This window comes from Neovison vison, chromosome 7 (assembly GCF_020171115.1).
Source record: "Neovison vison isolate M4711 chromosome 7, ASM_NN_V1, whole genome shotgun sequence".
NCBI lineage: Eukaryota > Metazoa > Chordata > Mammalia > Carnivora > Mustelidae > Neogale > Neogale vison.
The window spans coordinates 125,205,968-125,230,303 of NC_058097.1; the positions used below are offsets into that span (position 1 = coordinate 125,205,968).

General features: G+C 34.8%; 1 protein-coding gene across 2 annotated transcripts in view; it reads right to left on the reverse strand.

The window, feature by feature from the left end:
- The window catches only part of CNTN5 (contactin 5), a 1,378,465-nt gene that overhangs the window by 16,482 nt on the left and 1,337,647 nt on the right, over positions 1-24,336 (reverse strand). For both annotated transcript variants that reach the window (XM_044258257.1, XM_044258256.1), the window contains 2 exons: positions 1,162-1,348; positions 616-728 (listed from right to left, as the gene is read on the reverse strand). In XM_044258257.1, coding sequence (XP_044114192.1) covers positions 616-728; positions 1,162-1,348 — 300 coding nt within the window. The remainder of the gene's footprint in view (positions 1-615; positions 729-1,161; positions 1,349-24,336) is intronic.

Below are 24,336 nucleotides of genomic sequence, written 5' to 3' on the forward strand. Positions count from 1 at the left end.
TGTTGGGGGCGCCTGGGTGGCTCAGTGGGTTAAGCCGCTGCCTTCGGCTCAGGTCATGATCTCAGGGTCCTGGGATCGAGTCCCGCATCGGACTCTCTGCTCAGCAGGGAGCCTGCTTCCTCCTCTCTCTCTGTCTGCCTCTCTGCCTACTTGTGATCTCTCTCTGTCAAATAAATAAATAAAATCTTAAAAAAAAAAAAAAAAAAGAAAGTGTTGGACCTAACATTTTTTCTTTTCTTTTTTTTTTTTTTTTGCTAGTAGTCTTTCCACACAAATTAAATCATCCAGTCTTTGTCATCTGCCAGAAAACTTTATTTTCTGGGAGAGAAAATGCTAGGACTCTGTGCTTAAGTTCTCTTGGTCCTGACACTGCTTCATGGAGCCATTCTTCATCCTGGATTCAAACTGTTGCTGCTTTTCCTACTCATTCCCTTCCTATGCCTTGTGCAGTTAAAACTGATTTTGACTGCCTTGGCTGACCTATTGTAGGGGGGTTTTCTTCTAACTTATAAGTAGAATATGACTAGAATATGCTCATGCCTTATATTTGTATATCCTCATACTAACAATTTTTAAGGTGAGTATCTATACAAGGGAGTGAAGAAACATACTGACCTTGTAGCCCATGACTTCAGATTCATTGGCTAATGGTCTGACTGGTTCCCAGCCCAGAGAAAGTTGAGAGTCTTGCTGTTCCCACCTGAGATTGCTGGGTGCTTGACTAGGGGCTGCAAAATAAAAAGTGAAAGTGAACTGACAAGGAATGTTAAATCCATTTCTTCACTTAAATCTTTGTATTTCAATCTTTTCTTTGGTAGTTGGCTGGCACCATAGGCTTCTTTCCAACTGGAGTCAGATAAGGAAGGTTTTTGCTCCAGAGTGTCATTTTAATAGCTACTCTACTGAGCTTTTGAACCAGAATCCTTTTATCTTCCTTCTGTGACAAAATCGCGTGGCCTTGTTTCACAGGAAGATAACGTTTATCTACTGTGAATGCAAAATTTTCTGAGCTAGTTTTGGATTTTAGATCTAAGCATTCAAGCAAGACTATGAATTAAAACTCCCTTCAATGCTTCTTATTTTGTACCTCACATGGCTTTCAGAAATGTTAAAAAATGTTTTCCTTTTGTTTGAAACAAACAAAAAGCCCCAGTCACTTACGGGATTTCTTGGTGGTTGCACTCACTTCACTGCTAGGTGGCCCATATCCAGCTCCATTATAAGCCCTCACCGTGAAGTGATATAAAGTATTTCCTTCTAATCCTGTCAGAATGAGCGAGGATTCATTCCCTCTAGTTTTGACTGTTTCTGCTGCATCTTCTTGTTCCATATCTTTCCAATAACCAACCTGTCAACAGATTATTAAATGACAAATTAATTTTGAAGTTTCTTCTATGCTTGAGATTGTTTGGTTTTCCTAAAACCCTAAGAAATCACTCCTATATCATCCAATTAAAGATACTACTAACGTGGCAAAATCAGTGTTAGTCACTGTCTGATCTATATCTGCGTGCATCTTAGCAGGACTCAGCACAGCAATAAAAGGTATTACCATCTAGCCTGATAGCATGAGTTTCTTGGAAAAGGCCCAAAACACATCCTGACATTAAGGAAGAATCATTTAAAGAAACTGAAGAAGGGCTTTTCTCTCATAGGTTATCAGAAATTTTCATCTTTCAAAGTCATGGAACTTTGATTTTTTTGAGAAAGAGATATGAAAAATATTTTCGTCTGGGCTCTACAAAAAGGGGAGTCATATAAGCTGTATGGATTTAATAGAGAAGAGGTGACACAGAACATTCACAATATCTGGGAGTGGTCTAAATGTAGACCTATCACATTGCTAGGATATGGGAGGGAGGCAGAAAGGAACTTTTCTGTCAAAGCATAATTTATGCATTGAGATGATCTTTCCTGATTATAAGCTCATGTGACATTGCTCATATCAAACTTGAGCCCTCTATGAGTTTAACTAACTCTCTTTGTATACCTAAGCTTAACACTATCTCAGACATTAAAATGTGACCATATTTAAGTGGAGAAAAGAGTATTTTTTTATTCCTCTACTTACTGTGGTAAAAGTAATAAAACAGTAGTTCCCCCCTCACCCCATTTTTACTGTGGTGAAAGAAGTAGATGACTGCACCCATTTCATCCTCCTTCAAGTGCTTTGTCTACTGTGGAGGCTAGAAAGACAAACACCACATTTTCCAGAGGCTTTCCGCTAAGGTAGCTGCTAGACACTGTGGACAGCGAGGTGTTTTTGTTTGTTATTTGAAATATTCTGGAGCATGCCAAAGACTGCCATTTCCAGCTATAACCATAGGAAGTCATTATAGGCTCTTGTCTCTCAGGAAAAAAACATTTGAGTTACCACATCACATTCAAAGTCCTCTACCAGCCTAGGTGCTCTTTGAAGGCAAAGGCAATAAGAAATAGAGGAGGAAGGAAGGTTGTCACTGCAACTTTGTGAAATGAAGACTATAATAGCTGTACTTTCTTCCAGGTATTGTTTTGTGTATACATATTAACAAATTGGGCCCTTTCCTTTCTTCTGATATTTTATGTAGTGTTGTAGATAGGTAACTTTCTAATATAGTTCATTAGAGGAAGAATAAACTCTCACCATGAGTTGGACAGATTTACTGATGGAACTTTCTTTGGCTTTCCTGCTTAGGGAAAGAGTCAGTACATTTTCATTTAAAAAGTGATATTTGCATTATATCAGTATGGAACACAGTTGTTGCTTATTGTTGCTTTTGAGTGTTGCCAAGTGGGGAAAAGGATGTGTATATATGATGAGTAACCAAAGGGGTATGGTGACATTAGTGTTCAACATCCATTTCACTCTTCATCCTGGTTATCTCCTTGTACGGCAGAGGATGGAGAGCGAAAAATCTTATTTCTAAGACTCCTCTGCAGTTAAGACTCAATGTGTTTTAGCTTCAGTCAGATGAATATGCCTGAAATTTGAAAGTAAAAGTGAGATGGATATTGAATTTCTGCTTTTGCATCTCTGCTGGTAAGCATATTAATGGAGTCTATTTTTCCTTTCCTCCCTGCCACCCCAAGGCAGCATTAGCTTTATGAGAATCAAGAATCAGGGCACAGAACATCCATTTTGTGGGTGCAAATCATAGTTTGCATAGTGGGAATCTGGAACTGGCAACAAGATTGGAGGTCTCCAGATTGCAGCAACTTCCTGAATGTGGCACCATCCTGATTATAGTGACTTCTTTAACCATGGCAATGGAGCATGCTTCTGGGCCTGGTGGCTTAGAAGACATCTTCCTTTGTGTTGGTTGTATAGTTTGACTTGAAAAATCATCCTTGATCTTTCAAGTCACCCTAAAGTCCATTAATTTAAGTCAATAATTTTACAAAAAACTTAATAACTATAATACCTCTTACTTAAACTAGAGTAATTTAGTTCTTCTCAACTAACCCCTGTCTGAAACATCTACATGGATCTCATATATCTTTGTATATTGTGTATATACAAAGGCTATAAAGATAATCATCTTTATAGGCTAAAAAGATAATCAAATTCCTATTTCTCATACTTGTCTCTTCACAGATTTGAACTGGTATACAGCTGAGTGACTGAACTTCAAAAATCTGTTTGAATAAGTAGGAATCCTCTAAAATCCTAACTTTTTTTTTTAAATTTATTTGACAGACAGAGATCACGAGTAGGCAGAGAGGCAGGCGGGGGGGAGGGGGAAGCAGGCTCCCTGACAAGCAGAGAACCCAAGGTGGGGCTCGATCCCAGGATCCTAGGATCATGACCTGAGCTGAAGGCAGAGGCTTTAACCCACTGAGCAACCCAGGCACCCCTAAAATCCTAACTTTTATATGATGATGGACTCATTCCCAATTCTGAAAACTAGCTTAACTTGCTTCATTTTTGAAAATATTTTAAGAGAATAAATCTAAGTTATCTTAAAACTACAAAATTGGCTGACATGTCATTAGATGAACAAACACATATCTTTCCTTCCCAGTGATATATCTGATTTCCACTTCTCTGTTTTAATTTTCTTTAATTGGTTAGATTATTTTAAATTAATTAAATATATATATTTGAGGGAAACAAGTATGTTTAAATTCAATACATTTGAATTTATTTGATAAAGATTTGATAAAGATTTCACTATAAATTTTGACTTCTAAATATTGAATACTTAATGTTCTGATTAATTTCCATAAAATTAAAACATCTTATTGAAAGATAAAATGTTTCTTAAGTAACTAATTGTGAAAAAAAATTCCAACTAATTCCAACTGAAAACTACACAGTGTATTCTGAACTATGCTTCAGGTAAAAAATGTTCTTGTTAAAAAAAAAAACAACAACAACTTTAACTGAGGGTACTCATTTAAAATAAAGCATATCAAAGGTGGGTGGGTTGGGGTGATGGGTGAAATATGTGAAGGGGATTAAGAGTACATTTATTAAGATAAGCACTGGGTAATGATGTAAAGAATTGCTGAATCACTGTATTGTATACCTAAAACTAATATAACACTGTATGTTCACTATACTGGAATTAAAATATAGAACTTTAATTTAAAAAGCAATAAAAAATTAAACCTACAGAGAAATATATATAAAAAAAATCCACACATTCTATTTCTAGCATGTTTACAACAAAAGAATAGTAGTTGTTGTTTTCACAGTGAAATGATAATTATTTGCCCCCACTTTCTTTATATTTTCTTTTTTTTTTTTTTTTGGATGGCAGAAAGAGTAAAACAAAAATATTTGGAGTTTAATATTGTGCTTCTTTTGTGATTCTTAAATTCAAGTTGAGGTAATACAGTACTCACAATTCACATGCACCTTCTAATGTTGAGACATTTCCTGTGAGACTTCTAATGTCTAGACTCATTCATTTATCTCCCCCTGATTCAATTCCCATCTTTTTTTAAAAATCAGTTTTAATTTAATGCTACTAAAAATTACAATTCGCAATACAAGGACTGTAGACAAAAGGAAAATAAGTACCATATAGCCTCCATTTGATATCTGAGTAGCTTCTGAGTTATAACCCGTCTGTGTGCACCCAGCCTCAAGATTCTCCAATAAATAATCATGGCCTTGAACTACTCCTGCAACCTTCTCACAGATGGATTTCTGGTCATATGGTCAGTAGGTATACTAAACATACATATATTAAATACCAGATATATAGAGTATGTTCATCTATACATGTGTGTATGTATAAATGTATTTTAAATTTCCTTGTCAATTCCTATCTTGATGATATATTTCATCCGTGCATATACTTCAAACTCTATAAGATCACTTGAAATTAAGTTAAAAACATTAAAAAAGATATAAATATCTAAAACTGGAAGAAGCATAGATAACCACTATTTTATCAACTTCAGATAATTGTCTTTGGCATGTGTCTGTGCATCTCTTCCTATGTTTTCATTACATATACTTAATATAATTAATGTACCTACAGTTGCATGTCTTAATTTTATTCTCTAACATTAGAGTTACACATAAATATTTTCTCTTTTTTCTAAGTAATATTCTATTATATGTCTGTGTACCAAATATTATTTAACCAGTGTTCTATTGTGGAACATTTGGGTAGCTTCCAACTGATTTTTTTTTCAATAAAATGTTGCCACAAATATCCTCATCTGTATTGTTTTCTACATATTGAATTAATTCCCCAAGATAGAATCCCACACAGGAGATTATGGTGTCTCAAGTTACGAAAATTATTATGCTTTTTTTTTTTTAAAGATTTTATTTATTTATTTGACAGACAGAGATCACAAGCAGGCAGAGAGACAGGCAGAGAGAGAGGAGGAAGCAGGCTCCCTGCTGAGCAGAGAGCCCGATGCGGGGCTCGATCCCAGGACCCTGAGATCATGACCTGAGCCGAAGGCAGCGGCCTAACCCACTGAGCCACCCAGGCGCCCCTTATTATGCTTTTTGATACAAAAACTAGAGGGTATTATACTAAGCAAAATAAGTCAATCAGAGAAAGAAACTATCATATGATCTCACTGATAAGAGGAATTTGAGAAACAAAACAAAGGATCATAGTTGAAGGGAAGGAAAAATGAAACTAGAGAGGGGGACAAAAATCCATAATTTTTGCCATTTACAGTAGATGGTTACTGGATGAGTTGTGAAATTTACTTCTCGGTTTTCAGTGAAGAAGTCTCCTTAATATTTTATCTTCTGATTTTTGTTACCAGTTAGATTTTAAAAATACACTTTCTTCTTAGTTCCTTTAGTCATTTATCTCTATATCTTTAATTGTACTTACTGATCACTGCTCATTCAATATTGTACTCCTTGAATTTAATAAGCGTAGCTCTATTTTCTATTGTTATTTAATGCTGCAAATGAATAATTGATTTTTTGCATCTTTGAAAGTAACTTATTTCTTCTAGGGAGCTTAGAGGTTTTCTGCTTGTTTTTAAAATCTAAATGCATATTAAAATGTAAATATTTTATCAGGACTCTATTCTTAAAAATTATTAATTCAATTATTCATTAAAAAAGTTTTTGAATATGTATTATTTACCAAGAACTATGCCTGCAGGAAACTGGGGACTAATGGTGAGTCAAAAAAGACATAGCATAGGCCAGAACAGAGAGGACTTTTACAGCCATGAAAGTATTTTGTACAATACTATAATGGTGGATATTATACATTTGTCAAAACACTTAGAGACAAGGGACGCCTGGGTGGCTCAGAGGGTTAAGCCTCTGCCTTCGGCTCAGGTCACGGTCTCAGGGTCCTGGGATCGAGCCCCACATCAGGCTCTCTGCTCAGCAGGGAGCCTGCTTCCCCCCTCTCTCTGTCTGCCTCTCTGCCGACTTGTGATCTGTCTGTCAAATAAATAAATAAAATCTTGAAAAAAAATACTTACAGACATCCAACACTAAGAATGAACCCTAATTTAAACTCTGGACTGTGAATGGTGATGATGTATCAGTATGGTTCACCAATTATAACAAATGTACCACTTTGTTGAGAGGTGTGGCTAGTGGGGGAAGTGGTAAGTGTGTAGGGACAAGGGTTTGTGGGAATTCTCTTTACTTTTTCTGCTCAAATCTGCTGTGAACCTAAAACTGCTTTTCTTTCTTTCTTTTTTTCTTTCTTTCTTTTTTTGAAGTTTATTAATTGAAAAAATAATAGCTTAAATAGCCATTGAATGAATAACCACACAAACATAAAATTGTGGTTCTGACAAATACTCATTGCTAGAGATCTACAATATAGGATAGGTTTCAGTGGTGAGAGGTTGGTCAGAGAAGGCTTCCATAAGAGAAATAGTTGAGCACAGGCAGAAAGAAAAGCAGGAGCTAAGCAGGCAAAGAGGGAAGGAAGGCAGAGGAATAGTGTGTGAAGTCTGAAGAGAAGAATGAGTATAGGTATTCTGAAAAAAATTAACCAGTTAGGTTGGTGTTGAAGTTGATGATGAATGTGGCTTAATTTGATCCTAGAGACAAAGGATGGAGCTAGATCTTTTAGTTGTCTGTATTAAGGGGTTAGGAACAATTATAACATAATGAAGGATTTTAAGCAGGCGTGAGAGTGGGAGTGTATATTTGTTTTTTGAAAAGATACACCCAGCTGTCCAAAGTTTTTTTTTGTTTGTTTGTTTATTTGTCTGTCTTGTTTTTTGAAGTACATGAATCAGGTTGCTCCCTTGTTAAAAACCTTCCCATATTGCATTTAGAATAAATTCCAGACTCCTTACCATGGTTTCCAAGGCCCTACTTGATATGGTCTCCATGTTCTTCTCCAACCTCATTTTACAGTCTAACTCATTTTTCTTGCTGACTTTCAGAAAAATGGGTCTCAGACGTTCACTCACATTTCTAATTGAATTTATGGTGCTATCCCTATGGAAGCTCTTTTTATAGCATTTTTTTCTCTAAATGGTTATCTCCTTTCTCCAATGGTCCAGCTTACCTGAGAAGCCTCCATTGACCACTTCTCTAAATAAACCATCTCTTTTTTATGTCATTCAGACTTTTGTTACAGTCATTTGTAATTATGAAACTATATGAAGCTATCCTAATTTATCTGTTTGTTTGTATGAAGCACCAAAGTGGCAATGGTTGCAATATGGAGAAGAGACTGGAAGGAGACTAGAATAGGTATAGAACAGTTGGAAGGGATTTAGAGTTTGGCTAACAAATGAGGATATCCTGAACTAGGGTTATGGTGGTGGATGTTGGGACACATATGGAGTCAAGCAATATTTAGAAAACAAAATCAATAGACTTTTGTGGTAGATTAGTTGTGGGCATGACAAAAAAGGAGTTCTTAAGACTTTAATATTTCCTGAAACTCTGTGATATATATTTTGGTTACTTTGATTTTGGGCTGTTTGTTTACTTTAGAATTTTTTCTTTGTTGTTGTTACTGCTTTTGCTCCATATATTTGGTCTTCTTGACAGGTTATCTGTTGCTTATGGACTAAATTTCTTTTGTCCTTCATGTCTACTATGTTCTCTGTCACTGTAAAATTTCCTTATTCATTAGCTTTATATTCTGGGATTACTTCTCAAGTTTGTACTCTGAAGCACTCATTTAAATATTTAGTAGTATCGAATTTGCATTTTATTTCTTCTAATGAATATTTTATTTTAGTTACTATTTTTAGTGCATTCTCTTCATATTTTGGATCACTCTTTAGAAATAGAAGAAATACTCCCCTTTTTCTCATTGGTATCTAGATTCATATGTTTAAAATTTTTCTTCTGATTTACAAGAAAATCTCATAGGGAAGGAATTCATACTGAACCTTACCATTTGTTTTCTTTTCTCAAAGAGTTTTATTGTTTAATCATCCTTGAATCTTACCTAACTAAACTTTAATGGTGTTCTAGAAAGGAATTAAAGTTTATTTGAATGGGAAGAAATCCATCTCTAAACTGTATATTCCAGACCAGTGGTCTATGCAGTGTGGGTAGATGCTAGATTATTGGTTGTTAGTACAAGCCTCCACTCCTTATTCTGCAAGTAACACAATGAAATCTACCCTAGGCTGATTTGAGAGACAAAGCTTTATGTGTGTGACTGTAGTTTGTTGCACTGAAGAGGAAGATAAAGAGAAAGGGGGCCAGAGGCCATTTCATTGCGTACTTGAACCTAGAAAATGGAATTTTGAGGCTGGGTCATTGCACAAAGAAAAACCTAGAAAATGCTGCTAACAGTTTTGTTTCATATCCCTCATTGCAATTGCAATAAGCATTTTCTCTTCTCTTACAGTTTCATGGTTACTTTACGAGAAATCAAGAAAAGCCAGTTTTATGTGCTTCCATTCAATTCATTGCCATTCCTAAATTCAACAGTTGTAATTAATGTAAACTGAGAGTTAGGAGATAGACATTTCACTTTTGGCCTGCTTCTCCAGTGATTCCTCATCTTCAGATAAACTTTGAAACGCTATGACATTTTCTCTAATAATGCTTCAATTGCCTTTTACATTCCTCTTTTCTCACCTAACCACCTAATTTTAGCCATGTCCTTCTACTGAGAGCTTATATATGAGGAACACATCTCCTGTGGAAAATGAATTTGTTTCAGTCAAGAATGTCTTTGCTTGCCTCAATTTAGTTGATCTCCAGCTTCCCAATCTCCTGAGTTTAGCACTAAGGTATAGTTATTAAATTGGCTATTCACAATCAATACTCTGAGATACACTGACAGTCAGTATCATATTAGTTGCTTTGTGCCAACAGTAATTTTACTAGAAAGGATGCAATTCAATGAATCAAATAAGATAAATAAACAATGCTTAGTTAAACTTTTGAATATTTATGAGACAATTCAACAGTGATTAGAGGATACGGGGTGAGGAGTTTTAAAGTGCAGGAAGAACATAATGATGGATATAATTTACTGAATACATCTGTATTTATTTTTCCTAGAAGCTGTCACTAGTATCTAAAGAAAATATACTAAAGAAGACTGGCTATAAATAATAAGTGAACATGTTCTTAATCCATGTAGTTCAGTGCAGGTCTTTTACACGTGTTTGCTCCCTTCCCTTCTTTAATCAAATGTTGTAAAATAAAGCATGTTGAAGAAAGAAAATTCAGTGAATATTTTATTATAACTGAGTCCTTAATTGTGGTTATGAGATGAGCTATAAATATAATAGTCTCTTAATGAAAGAAAACAAGTTTTGATATGAAAGTTAATACTTTCAGGTAGAAGAACATTCATCTTAAAAAATTATTATGTATTTTACTATATACAAGGTGTTAGGAATGCAGAGTTTGGAGATGTATAGTTTTAACTATATATTAGAAGAGATAAAAAACCAAAATTCAGTGATATGTCCACCTTAAGGAGCTCAAAAAAGAACATATATTGTAAACTCAAAGAAACTAAAAAGAAGGGTATCATATAGATAGGCACAGTATTTAATGAACTGAAAATAAATGCAGATAAAAAAATGAATAAAGCCAAAGTTAATTCTTTGAGAAGTTCAAAAATTTGGAAATCTCTTTTGATTGAGAGTGATCAGAGAGAGAGTGAAAAGATACACCCAGCTGTCCAAAGCGGGGTAGAGGGGGGGTAGAGGATATACAAATTATTGATAGAAACTAATACCACAAATCTACAAGAGGGATATTAAATAAAATGGTAGGCATAATTGGTGACTAAGAAAAGTGGTCATGCAAATCCTGGCCTAGAAGTGACCTGAGAAATCTCGGCGAGCATCCAAAAGCAGCCAGACAAAACTGCAACAGGTAAGTTACAGCATTTTTGTTTGAAAATATGACTATGGTGCTAGAACATTACTGCAGCCTTACCAGCTAGAGAAAAAAAAGATGGAGTTGAATGTAGAAAGAGCATCTGGACATCTAAGAGGGAAATTCAATAAATAAGGGAACTGCAAAAAACAGTAAGACTGAAGATCCCAGTGTAAACGCTGCTCCTCTTCTTGGTTAAAAGATGAAATATGCTTTCTCAGGGAGAATATATGGGAGAGTGGGTATAAATGTAGGTGGCAACCAAGAAAATCTATCTCAAAACAACTGCATTGGGTGGGAGTTTTTGGTTTGCTATTGTTTAAACTGAGTGCATTCTTCAACATGCATGTCTCAGGAAGGAGAAAAGTGGCAATTTTAAAAAACATATATTTTAGAGATTTATTATAAAATATGTTGTGTGAAATGACGTAATTGCTGAGATTTGCTTCAAAATAACATGGAAGAATTGATTAAGTGCAGTTATATGTAAAATGTTATTCATTAATTCATCATGGTTGTAGGTGAGTGTTGAGTACATAGAAATCTACTATGCTTCTCTGTATATTTCATATATTTTTCATATTACAAAGTTAAAGAAAAAATATAGTTTAAGACAGAGATCACAGTTACAATAGAATCAAAACAATAAAATAGGGATTAATCTAAGAAAAGATTTCTAAGACATATATTGATAAAGAACACCTAAAAAAACCCAGAACAAAACAGGGATATACAAAAATCATCAATTACGAGAATTAATATTGCAAGTAGATAATTCTTAAAATTGTTTATATAGGCAGCTCTATTCATAACAGATCCAAGTTGGAAAAAACCCAACCCTAAAGTTCATCAATGATAGAATGATAAATAAATTGTGGTATGCTCATACAATATAGTTTGGGAGAAAGCATGTAACAATGGAAAATGCAAGATATAAAAAGCTCCATATAATTCCAAAAACTATGAAAACGAATCAGAATTCAGGATATTGGTTTTTGGGAGGATATGAATAATGATAGTGACTATAGTAAACACAAGGTAGGTCTTCAGTTTTTAGTAATGTTTTGTTTCATGACCCGGATTATAGTTACACAGGTATGTTTACTTACCTGTGTTTACTTACTTACTTACTACTTAGTGGTAGCTCATTGAACTGCACATTTATAATTTGAGCTATTTTACATATGTAGATTTTTAAAAATTGTGCTTTTGAAAATAAAGTGTCAGTCATTTAGTAGTTAGCAGTCTATTAGTAATAAGTATTTTTATACTGTTAAGTATGTGTTTTGTAAAGCTTCCTTTCGTATGTGTGTGTTTAGGCATTTTATCACACTTCTCAATTTCATTGTATTGTATGCAAAACCATGGCTGTATCTTTCTGTTCAACACTCATTGAGTTAATACCTCTAGACCACAAGTACATTGTTAGGTGTTAAGATAAAACCCATTGCTCAAAAGAAAGGAGAATGTGTTGCAGTTTGGTAATTCTCAAATGGATCATTCTAAGAAAGTGTCAACAAAAATGTTCCAAGTATTTGTTAAACTAAATGGGTTGATGTCTACATTTGTGGTTTCATTTTTTGTATATTTTGTGTGTACAAATGTCTGCTATATAAGAGAGTGAGACTGTGGATGGATGGACGATGAGCTCAGGATGGCTGGATTTAGGGATGAGAAAACTCCTGTTTAGAGGTGCTACAGTAACTTTAGATATTTGTAAAAGAATAAAAAAATGGAAAATAACTATGAACATGATAAAAGATATCAATATCCTTTCAGTCTTTTATGTGTATAAGATAATACGTTCACACAAATATTCTAATGTTGAAAATAAAATGGTTTATGTAAAAATTTCAGTAAAAAAATTGTGAAAAGTTATTTGGATTAAAGCATTTTTTCCATGAAGCAATGTATCTAAACAGAAACACAGTAAACTGAGTGATTAATTGCTCTCTAAGAATTCCATAGTTGCTGAGGCACATGGGTGGCTCAGTGGGTTAAGCCTCTGCCTTCAGCTCAGGTCATGATTTCAGGGTCCTGGGATCGAGCCCCGCATCAGGCTCTCTGCTTGGTGGTAAGCCTGCTTCCCCCTCTCTCTCTCTCTGCATGCCTCTCTTCCTACTTGTGATCTCTCTCTCTCTCTCTCTCTCTGTCAAATAAATAAATAAATAAATCTTAAAAAAAAAAAAAAAAAGAATTCCATAGTTGCCTTTCAATAGGACAGGGGAAGGAACAAGTTAAGTAACTGAAATGTTACTTTTTCAATTTCCTTAGATCTGCTGATTTTTGAAAAATGTAAATAGTTTTGGTTAGACTCCCAATCTATGAAAATATCCTAAGAAGGAAATCTAATGATAGGGATATGAAAGCTATCTGATTTAAATCAGAGCCTGCAGAATTTCAGAAAAAGAAGAGTAGACTTGGCATCTTTTTTTTTTTTCTTTTTACTGTTTAGTTTTTAATATTCTTACTTTTATATAGTCATAATAAAAAATCAAACAAAATCTCTAAAACAGCTACTACTGGAAAATAAAATAGCCTTTGTTTAGCCTTTTGGTGACTGGTTTCATTTTGACTTCTTTTCCCTCTTTAATTTATATCTGAAATTCCATTTTTCACCACACAACACACACACTGTCCCACCCACTGCTGTTCAAATTAAATGCAATCTATCTGGCATGAGTTATTGTCAGACAAGAATAGGCCCATGTTTTTGTCTTCTGCTATGATGATTACAGAGTTAGGTCATAAAATACACAACAAGAACAGTCTCATCCTTTCTCTCCTTAAATCCCCCCACAACTTATTTTATAGAGCAAAATTCAATTGGTCTCTTTTCGGTGCAATCAATAACTAAAAATGACTTTAGTGATATGTCTAAAATGAACTTCTTAGTTACATATTCTCTGAAAGTTCTAAGACACATGCATGTCTTGAACATAGCCCAGGAAAAGGAGTTATTAGAGGTGCTTTGATGAGAATAGTAAAATGGGACAAGTTGTTTTGTCTTTCATTTCTCTTAATAATAAACATCAAAAAGTTCAGAATTCTAACTAGGACACTGTGTATCCCTTGCTACAAAACTACATTTTTGCTTATTGTTGAAAGGATTCTAGCCATTAAAAAGATAAAAATAGTTAATAATACTGTTACAAAAAGCATACAAAAAATACAAGCACCTTAAAAAAAAATACAAGCACCTTAAACTTAGTAATCATGGGGGATTATGTTTCACAGGCAGAATATATACAATACAGTGTTTTTAAATATTACATCTAGAAAAAGTTCTTTTTATATTATTCAATAAATAATATATAATTTATTAATTTATTATTTTATTCAGGAACATTGATCACATTTTAGGGACGGATATATGCTCACACAAACAGAAACTGATACCCAGATAGGGCACTGGCATGGGTTTTTTCTCACTAACATTTCTTGAGAGAATCAAGATACTAAGGAATCCTGAGGTAATTCTGGGCATGGACTTTGTATTGTTCCAATCTCTCTCTCTCTCTCTCTCTCGTTTACTTAAATTTACCATAAACATCTTTTAATATTAGATTGTGAGCTTTTGGAAAGCAGGGTCTAGATCTAATTAATTTTTGCATTTTTGCTACCTGGCACAGTGCCTGATACTTAATAAATGCTTGATGAGTGAAGGAATGAAAAAATGAATCAACCAAGGTTCCATTATCACATACTTTCCTTCATCCTTCTGCCTGATCTGGAAACATAGAGAAAAATGATAAAATTTGGCCTTATCTTTCTTTACTTCTCCTTCTTGCCAGACTGGTCTCTGTTCTTATTTTGTATGCAATAAACATCCTCGTTTTCTCAGAAAGTCTTGAGAGTCTCTGCTCTAGGATTCAAACATTACCATTCATTCACAAGACATAGAATGCTGGCAGATTCATGAATTCAAAAATGAACCTAATAATTTACTTGCATAGGCCAATGACAGGGATGACAATCCAGATGGAAGTCATGGTTATTCATGAATCAAAGTTGTTCAATAAATAAAGCCCATTTTCATTTTTCAATCATGCTGCATGTCATAAGATAGAATTTCACATATCCCAATATCAATACTTTCTACATTTAGTCTATACAGCCATAAAATCTGAAGCCACTTCCATGTAGTTAACCAAAATTCTTAATTGGTGGTTCTAAGAGAATGTCAACAAAGTTGTATAGATATTTGTAAAATACAATTAGATGGATTAGTATCTACATTTATGATGTTATAATCATTCTTATTTCCTCAAATGGTCATTTTTTCTAAGGTAGTGTTAGACTTGCAGAAGGCAGTGTTAGGCAGCCATCCAAAAAACTGAATCTTGCCATTTGTGAAACATGTATGGAACTAGAGGGTAGTATGCTGAGCAAAATAAGTCAATCAGAGAAAGACAATTATCTTATGATCTCTCGGATATGAGGAATTTGAGAGGCAGGGTGGGTAGTTGTGGGGGATAGGGAGGGAAAAAATCAAACAAGATGGGACAAGGGAGGGAGACAAACCATAAGCAAGTCCTAATCTCAGGAAACAAACTGAGGGTTGCTGGGGATGGGGAGGGAAGGGATAGGGTGGCTGGGTTATGGACATTGGGAAGGATATGTACAAGGGTGAGTGCTGCGAATTGTGTAGGACTGATGATTCACAGACCTGTACCCCTGAGGCAAATAATACATTACATGTTAATTTAAAAAAAAGAATTAGAAGAAGAAGAAGAAGGTGGTGTTAAAAGCTTGTTGAAAAGAAAAGAACACTTTTTTCTTCTAATAGCAGAGTCCTAATCTAGCCTAATTGTGACATTTAGAAATGCCCATGGGTAAAATGTCCTGAAGCCCTTGACCATTAATTAAAGTCTTTTTCTGATGGGCTAGGGAATAATATCATTCTGTCCCTATTTTCATGCATAGCTATTCCTACTGTTTCAATTGGCATGACCATTCTATTAAGTAAGGCAATTAGTAAATTTAATAACAAAAATCAGTTTGAATTGAATTAAATGGTGTTTTCTAAAGTGTTGAGTTTTTTTGCAGATGAACATAGTTTATATAAAAATGCTTGGTTGATAATTTTTTGAAACAATTAAGATGTAATGGAGGCTGCCTTGTAAAAGGCAAAAATGCCAATTGTGAGTTGATTATTAACAGATGGTATCAGGGGCGACCTCCTGCTGAAATTCTACAGCTGCTCTGTAGGGCTAGGTACATCAGGGAAAAGAATATCAAGATCATGTTATCAAGCAAAAGCAATGACCTGCACTTAGGTCAGACCTTAGGTTAGGGTTAAAAAACAAATACCAGAAAACAAAAACAAAAGACATACAATCTTCCTTGATACGCTGTGAAACTTCATAAGGGCAGGGACTCTATTTTACTTATTGTTTTACCCCACACATTTTACCAAAACATAGCCATTCAATAAATATTAGGTGAACTGATAAATGAGATTCAGATGAAACATACAGACAGATCAGCAATTCAAATTCCAAATATGACTGTCCATCTGGGTCACAGAATCAGACTGCAAGTCAGCTGAGGAACAGTCAGGGTGAGAAAGAGAGCACATGAGAGGGATTGGAGTGAGGGAACCTTTAGGACTTCACTGCCCATGATGAGGTCTGTCTTGTCTCTGAATGACCCTTGCTCAAGCACAGAATTCCATGATTAGTAGAAGAGAAAATATGACGATTTCAGAATCATGTAAGCCACCTACAGGTTTAAGTTTGCTTATTTATTAAGGAAAACATATTGAGGTATTATTTTTAGTATGTATTCTAGAGATACAGTTCATCAATATTAAAGTTGTAGTATCTGCATGTACTTAACAAGAACCATATTCTAGAAGGAAATAAATCTGTGCACATAACTTCAGAAATGATTTATTTCTCATTTACCTCCCCTGTTTTTCCTTTTATATCAAAGAACATTTCCCATCTTGACTTCTTTTAGCAGCTTTTGTTTGTGGTGAAAATAGTTTTCTGCAGTAATCAATTAGACTCACTTATTATAATCTTTGAGTAGTGCAAAAACAATCATGTACGGTCTTAAGTCATGTATGGCCTTAACCATTTTTGGTACCAACATTGGACCATCATGATTCTCATCAAAACTTCTTGGTATCCTGACAAGATTTAGACGATTCCACAAGAAATAAAGATATTGCTGGATTGAGAGCTCTGAATTGAAGTGTGTGTGTGTGTGTGTGTGTGTGTGTTTCGAAGCAGCTCTTTCAGTCTGACATCACACCTTTCCCAAACTGATCTCTCCTTACCAATCTCTTTGACAGTTTTTCCTCTTCAGCTAAATTTTGTTTTATTTATTTATTTATTTACTTAACTTAATCTTCATTGATATTTTTGAAGTACAACTGACAAAATGCTATATTAGTTTCAGGTGTACAATATATTGATTCAACAATTCTATACATTTTTCTCACCATAAGTAGTCACCATTTGTAACTATACAATGTTATTATAATAATTTTTACTATATTCCCTATGCTGTACTTTTCATCACCATGACTTATTTATTTTATAATTGGAAGCTTGTACCTCTTAATCCCCTTTATCTATTTTGCCCATCCCTCTAATCACTTCCCTTGTAGGGGAACCAACTATCAGTTTGTTCTCTAAATTTATGAGTCTGCTTTATTTGTTTCTTTGTTAACTTGTTTTGTTTTTCTTTTTAATTACACAATAAAAGTGAAATCAGATGGTATTTGTCTTTCTATGTCTGACTAATTTCACTTAATACCCTCTAAGCACATCCATGTTGTCACAAATGGCAAGATCTAATTCTTTTTTAATGGCTGAGGAATATTTCATATTTTTTTTCAGAAGTGGTTTTTTTTTTTTTTTTGGATAAATAACCAGAAGTGGAACTATTGGGTTGTATGGTTTTTCTGTTTTTAATTTTTTGAGAAACCTCCGTACTATTTTCCACACCAATTTACATTCTCATCAAGAATGCATAAGGGTTCTCTTTTTTCCACATCGTCACCAGCACTTGTTATTTCTTGCCTTTTTGGTACTAGCCATCAGACTGCTGTGAGGTGATATCTCTTTGTGCTTTTGATTTGTATTTCCCTAATGAGTAACATTAAACTTCTTCTCTCATGTTTCTGTTGGCCATCTGGATATCTTCTTTGGAAAAATGTCTATTTAATTCCTCTTCCCATTTTAAAATGAAACTGTGTGTGTGGGGTGTGTGTGTGTGTGTGTGTTGAGTAAATTCTTCATATAGTTTGGATATTAACCCCTTATTAAGTATATCATTTGCAAATTTCTTTTCTCATTCATTGCATTTCATTTTTGTTTTGTTGATGTTTTCTTATGCTGTGGAGAAACTTTTTACTTTGGTTTAGTCCTAATAGTTTATTTTTGCTTTTGTTTCCCTTTCCTACAGAGATATATTTATAAATATGTTGCTAAGGGTGATATCTGGGAGATTACCACCTATGTTTTCTTTTGGCAGTTTTACGGCTTCAGGTCTCACATCTAGGTCTTTAAACCATTATAAGTTTATTTTTGGGTATGGTTAAGAAAGTGATCTGGTTTCATTCTATTACCTGTACCTGTCCAGTTTTCTGTCTTTTCACCCATTGATTATTCTTGCCTCCTTTGTCATAGATTTATTAACCATTTGTGTGTGGGCTTACTTCTAGGCTTTCTATCCTGTTTGATTGATCTTTTTGTCTATTTTTGTGCTAGTAACATACTCTTGTGATTACTATAGTATACCTTGAAATCTGGTAATGTGATACCTTCTCCTTTGTACTTCTTTCTTAAGATTGCTTTGGCTATATGAGGTCTGTCATAATTTCATATAATTTTTAAGATTATCTGTTTTATTTCTATAAAAACTGTTGCTGATATTTTGGAAAGGATTGCATAGACTAAGTAGATAATATTTTAATGATTTTAATTCTTCCAATCCATGAACATGGTATAATTTCCCATTTGTTTGTGTTGTCCTCAATTTCTTTCATCTGTGTTTTACAGTTTTCAGAGTATAGGTCTTTCACCTCCTTGGTTAAATTTAATCCTAGGTATTTTACTCTTTTGGTGCAATTGTAAGATTGTTTCCTTAATTTCTCTTTCTGTTACTTCATTCTTAGTGTATAGAAGTGCAACATACTTCTGTACATTAATTTGGTATCCTGAAACTTTACTGAATTCATTTATTACATCTAACAGTTTTTGGGCAGCTTTTGACTTTTCTATATGTAATATGTCATTGTAAATAGGGACAGTTTTACTTCTTCTTTATCAATTTGGTTGATGTTTATTTCTTTTTATTGTGTGATTGCTGTGGATAGGACTTCCAGTACTATGTTGAATAAAATTGGTGAGAGCTGATATATTTGTCTTGCTCCTGATCTTAGAGAAAAAGCTTTCAGTTTTTTTACTATTGAGTATAATGTTAGCTCTGGAATTGTCATATATAGTCTTTATTATGTTGAGGTATGTTCCCTCTAAACCTACTTTGTTGAGTGTTTTTATCATGATTGGATGTTGTGTTTTGTCAAATGCTTTTTCTGCATCTGTTGAAGTGATCATAGGTTTTTTATTCTTCCTTTTGTTAATGTGATGTATCATACTGATTGATTTGGTTATATCAAATCACCTTTGTAACCCTGAAATAAATCCCACTTGATTGTGATGAAGGTTTTTTTAATATATATTTTTGAATTTGCTTTGCTAATATTTGGGAGTTTTCCATCTATGTTCATCAGAGATATAACCTGTAGTTTAAAAAAATATATATTTTATTTTATTTTTTTAAAAGATTTTATTTATTCATTTGACACAGAGAGAGAGATCATAAGTAGGCAGAGAGGCAGGCAGAGAGAGAAAGGGAGAGAAGCAGGCTCCCTGCTGAGCAGATCCCAGGACTTTGAGATCATGACCTGGGACAAAGGCAGAGGCTTAACGCACTGAGTCACTTAGGTGTCCCTTAAAAAAGAATTTAAAAAATGTTTTAAATTTTAATTTTTGTAGTGTGTTCATCTGCTGTTGGTGTCAGGGTAATGTTGACTAAATATAACGAATTTGGAAGTTTTCCTTCCTGCTCTAGTTTTTGTAATAGTTTGGGAAGTGTAAGTATTAACTTTTCATTAAATGTTTGGTAGACTTCACCTATGGAGCCATCTGGTCCTGGACTTTTGTTTGGTCTAAGGTGTTGTTCAAAGCCACTATGTCCTTGTTGATTTTCTGTTTGGATCATCTATCTATTGATATACATGGACAATTAAAGTCCCTTTGTATTATTGTATTACTGTCAATATCTCCCTGTATGTTTTTAATATGTGCTAGATGTATTTAGGTGCGCCTACGTTGGGTGCATAGGTATTTATAATTGCTATATCCTCCTGTTGGACTGACCATTTTTGAAATGTGCATCTGTGTCTGTTGCTACAATATTTGTTTTAAATTCTATTTTGACAGTGCCTGGGTAATTCAGTCATTAGGTGTCTGCCTTCAGCTCCAGTCATGATCCCAGAGTCCCGAGATTGAGGCCCCCATTGGGCTCCCTGCACAGCAGGAAGTCTGCTTCTCCCTCTCCCATTCACCCTGCTTGTGTTCCCTCTCTGTCTGTCTCTCTTTGTCACATAAAGAAATAGAATCTTTAAAAAAAAAAATAAATGAAGTCTATTTTGTCTGATAGAAGTACTGGTACCCCATCTTTCTTTTGTTCCTATTTGCATTGTATATATATTTTCATCTCTTAACTTTTAGTCTGTACTTGTCTTTAGGTCTGAAGGGAATCTCTTTTAGGCAACATAAATGGGTCTTATTACTATTATTATTTTTTATCCCTTAAGTCACACTGTGTCTTTTGATTTGGAGAATTTAGACCATTCAGATTTAAAGTAATGAATTGAGAAATATGTACTTATTGGCATTTTATTAATTGTTTTCTGGGTGTTTTTGCAGTTATTTTCCTGTTCCTGCTTCTTTTTGTTTTGATGGCTTTCTTTAGCGTTATGCTTAGACTCCTTTCTCTTTATGTTTTGGGTATCAATTTGTGGTTGCCATTGAGTTCTAACATAACATCTTATGTGTACAGCAGTCTATATTAAGTTGGGAATCAATTAAGAACAAACACATTCTAAAAGCACTAAATTTTTACTCCCCTCTCCATGTTTTATGTATATGATACCATATTTTACATTTTTTATCTTTATACATCCTGTACTAATTTTTGTAGGTATAATTTATTTTATTACTTTTGTGTTTTAACTTCCATACTGGCTTCATAAGTGATTAATCTACATTTTTATTGTATGTTTTGTTTTACCTCTGAAATTTTTTTCTTTTATAATTTTCTTACTTCTAGTTATGACTTTTTCTTTCCACTTAAAAAATTCCCTCTTAACATTTCTTATAAGGATGATATAGTGGTCATGAACTCCTTTAAATTTTGTTTGTTTTAAATTTTGTTTGAAACTCTTTATCTTGCCTATTCTGAGTTACTAATCTTGCTGTGTAGAATATTTTTGATTGTAGATTTTTTCCTTTCAGAATTTTAATATAATCATACCATTCCCTTCTGGCCTGAAGCTTCTGCTGAAAAATCAGTTGATAGCCTTATGGGGTTTCACTTGTATGTAACTGTTTCCTTATTCCTTGTTGCTTTAAAATTATCTCTTTATCATTATTTTTTGTTAGTTTAATTATTACATGTCTTAGTGTGGACCTCCTTGGCTTCTTCTTGTTAGGAGCTCTATGTATTTTCTATAACTGGATGCCTTTTTCTTTCCTCAGATTAGGAACATTTTCAGCTATTGTTTCTTCAGATAAGTTTTCTTCCTTCTTCTCTCTCTCTCTTCATCTTCTGGGATCTCTGTAACAAGAATGTTATTACATTTGATGTTGTTGCAGAGTTCTTTTAATCTATTTTCACTTTTAGTTATTCTTTTTGGTGTTCAGCTTGGGTGCATTTCATTGCTCTGTTTTCCAGATCACGGATCCATTCTTCTGCATCTTCTAATCTGGTCTTGATCCCCCCTAGTGTATTCTTCTTTTCAGTTTTGGATTTCTTCAGCTCTGCTCATTCTTTTCTGTATTTTCTATTTGTTGAAGTTCTCACTGAGACTCTACTTTTTTCTCAAGTCCAGTGAATATCTTTTTGACCATTACTTTGAATTCTTTATTAGGAATATTGCTTATCTTCATTTTGTTTAGCTCTTTACTGTAATTTTGTTGTGTTTTTGCAGTTAGGACATATTCTTCTCTCTATTCATTTTGTCTAACTTTCTATGTTTGTTTTTGTATATCAGATAGATTGGCTATGTCTCTTGGTCTCGAAAGTCATGGCTTGTATAGAAGAAGTCCTGAGTAAAATATACGCAAAACACAGTGCAATTCCACATGGTCACCAGAATAAGATTCTCCAGAGGTTTCTCCTGTGTGATCTGCTGTGGCTGAGCACAATTGCCTGAAGCCCAGCCAGCTGCAGTTACCTGTTTTGTCTGCTGCAGGCACACTGGACAGAGTTTGTTATATAATCTGTTGAGAGGCTTGGATGCAGTTGCTTCAGGCTCTTGGTGAGTAAGGTCATCAATCTAACCTGATGTTTGCAATTAGCCTCTTTGCCACAGCTGCAAGTAGGCACCAAAAGGGTAGGGCTTACACCCTGCAGAGCCAGCTGGGAGGGCCACCTGCAAGATTTGCTGGCATGCTGGTTGTGGGGTTACCCTCCCTCCACAGGGCAGGAATTACTCTGGAGTGGTGCTTTCCAGGCCAGGGCTGCCTGCTGGGTATGGTGAGCCAGGAGCTGCTTTAGAAGGACACCTATCGGGCGCCTCGGTGGCTCAGTGGGTTAAGCCGCTGCCTTTGGCTCAGGTCATGATCTCAGAGTCCTGGGATCGAGTCCCGCATCGGGCTCTCTGCTCAGCAGGGAGCCTGCTTCCCTCTCTCTCTTTCTGCTTGCCTCTCTGCCTACTTGTGATTTCTCTCTGTCAAATAAATAAATAAATAAATAAATAAAAGAAGGACACCTATCAAGGCCAGGCAGAGTTGATGAGGTGAATCCACAGGTGACACTTTGTAGCGAAAGGGCATGTGGTGTTAGCAAGGTAAACGGAGAATGTCAGCACTGGCTCTTTCAAGTGTCTGGCTTCCTAGACTTGGGGGGTGGGCAGGGGAAGAGAAACTTCACCCACCAGCACTTTTGTTCCTGAAGACATCTCTTACTGATCCCTAATCCTCCTGCACATGTTCTAAGAATACTCAATAAATCTCCTTCACACATATCCCCGGCACTTTTCAAACTGCTGATTCTGTGCTGTGTCTGGGGCTGAGTCCTTTGGTATGCTGGCTTGGTAAGGGTGGGGCCTTGGTTTCCTACCATGCTCCAACATTCAGGAGTTAAGGCTGCTGATTTTTAAAGCTCTCATGTAAAGTCTCACTGGTTTTCAAAGTAAAAAGTGGTATGTGAGCTCATCTTCCCAGTGCAGGTCCCCAGTGCTAGGGATATCTGGTGTGGGATCTATCTTCTCACCTCTCCATGCTTGTGGTATCCCTCTTATTTGTGGTTAGTTGCATTGGGGTTCCCAGCAGAGTCTTCAACACTCCTACACTTTCAGACGTGGTCTTCTTTCTAAGATTAGCTGTGGAAGGACAACTCTGCCAGTCTTTAGGTCATTTTCAGAGTTAGTTGTACAGATTGTACAGATGTAGCTGTTATGTCTTTTTCTTTACTTTCCTCTCCTCTCCTCTGGAAATTTTTTCTTTTAGGTGGTTTTATCAAGTAACATGTCTTTAAATATCTCCTCTATGACTGCCACCTTCATGTTTTTACCCTGATCTCTCAGACTCCAAACTCATATATCCTATTTCCTACCTGACTTATACTCCTAAATTTCTAATAGGCATGTTAAATTTAAGTTAACCAGAAAAGAACTCTTAATTTCCCACCTTCAAATCTGTTCTTTGTCCTCTCTTGTCCAGTTTCTCCTTTTTTTTTTCTTTTAATGGCACTGCCATTCATTCATCTGACCAAACCAGTGATGCAGAAATCATTTGTCTACCCTCCATATCTGATAAGTCAGCAAATCTTGTCAGTTCTGTGTCTGAAATATATTTACTTTTTACTCCACTGCTAAGACCTTAGTCTAGGTCATCATCATTTCTTACTTGGATTATTGAAAGAGCCTCCTAACTTCTATTCCAGACTTTTCTTCTTTTATCCTTTCATTCTTCACATAAGAACATTCAAAGTGGTGTTTAAAAATATATAAAAATCAGATATTGTCACTCCTCTCTTTAAGTTGCCATACTGGCTTTTCATTGCATTTGAAAGAAAATGAAAATTCTGTAATCCATATATTCCTACATAATCTTGTATATGCCCACTAACTTTCTACTTTTAATTCACACCATTGTTCACTCATATCTAGTTGCTCTACTTCCTTCTTTTTCTAAAAGGAACCAGGTGTGTTCTACTTTTAAACTTCTATATGTATTGTTATTTAAGTTTATTTTACCTGTTTTCTTGTTTCTTTCTTTCTTTTTTTTTTTAATTTGTATTCTCTTGTTAGAGGATTCAACATTTGTAGAACAGAA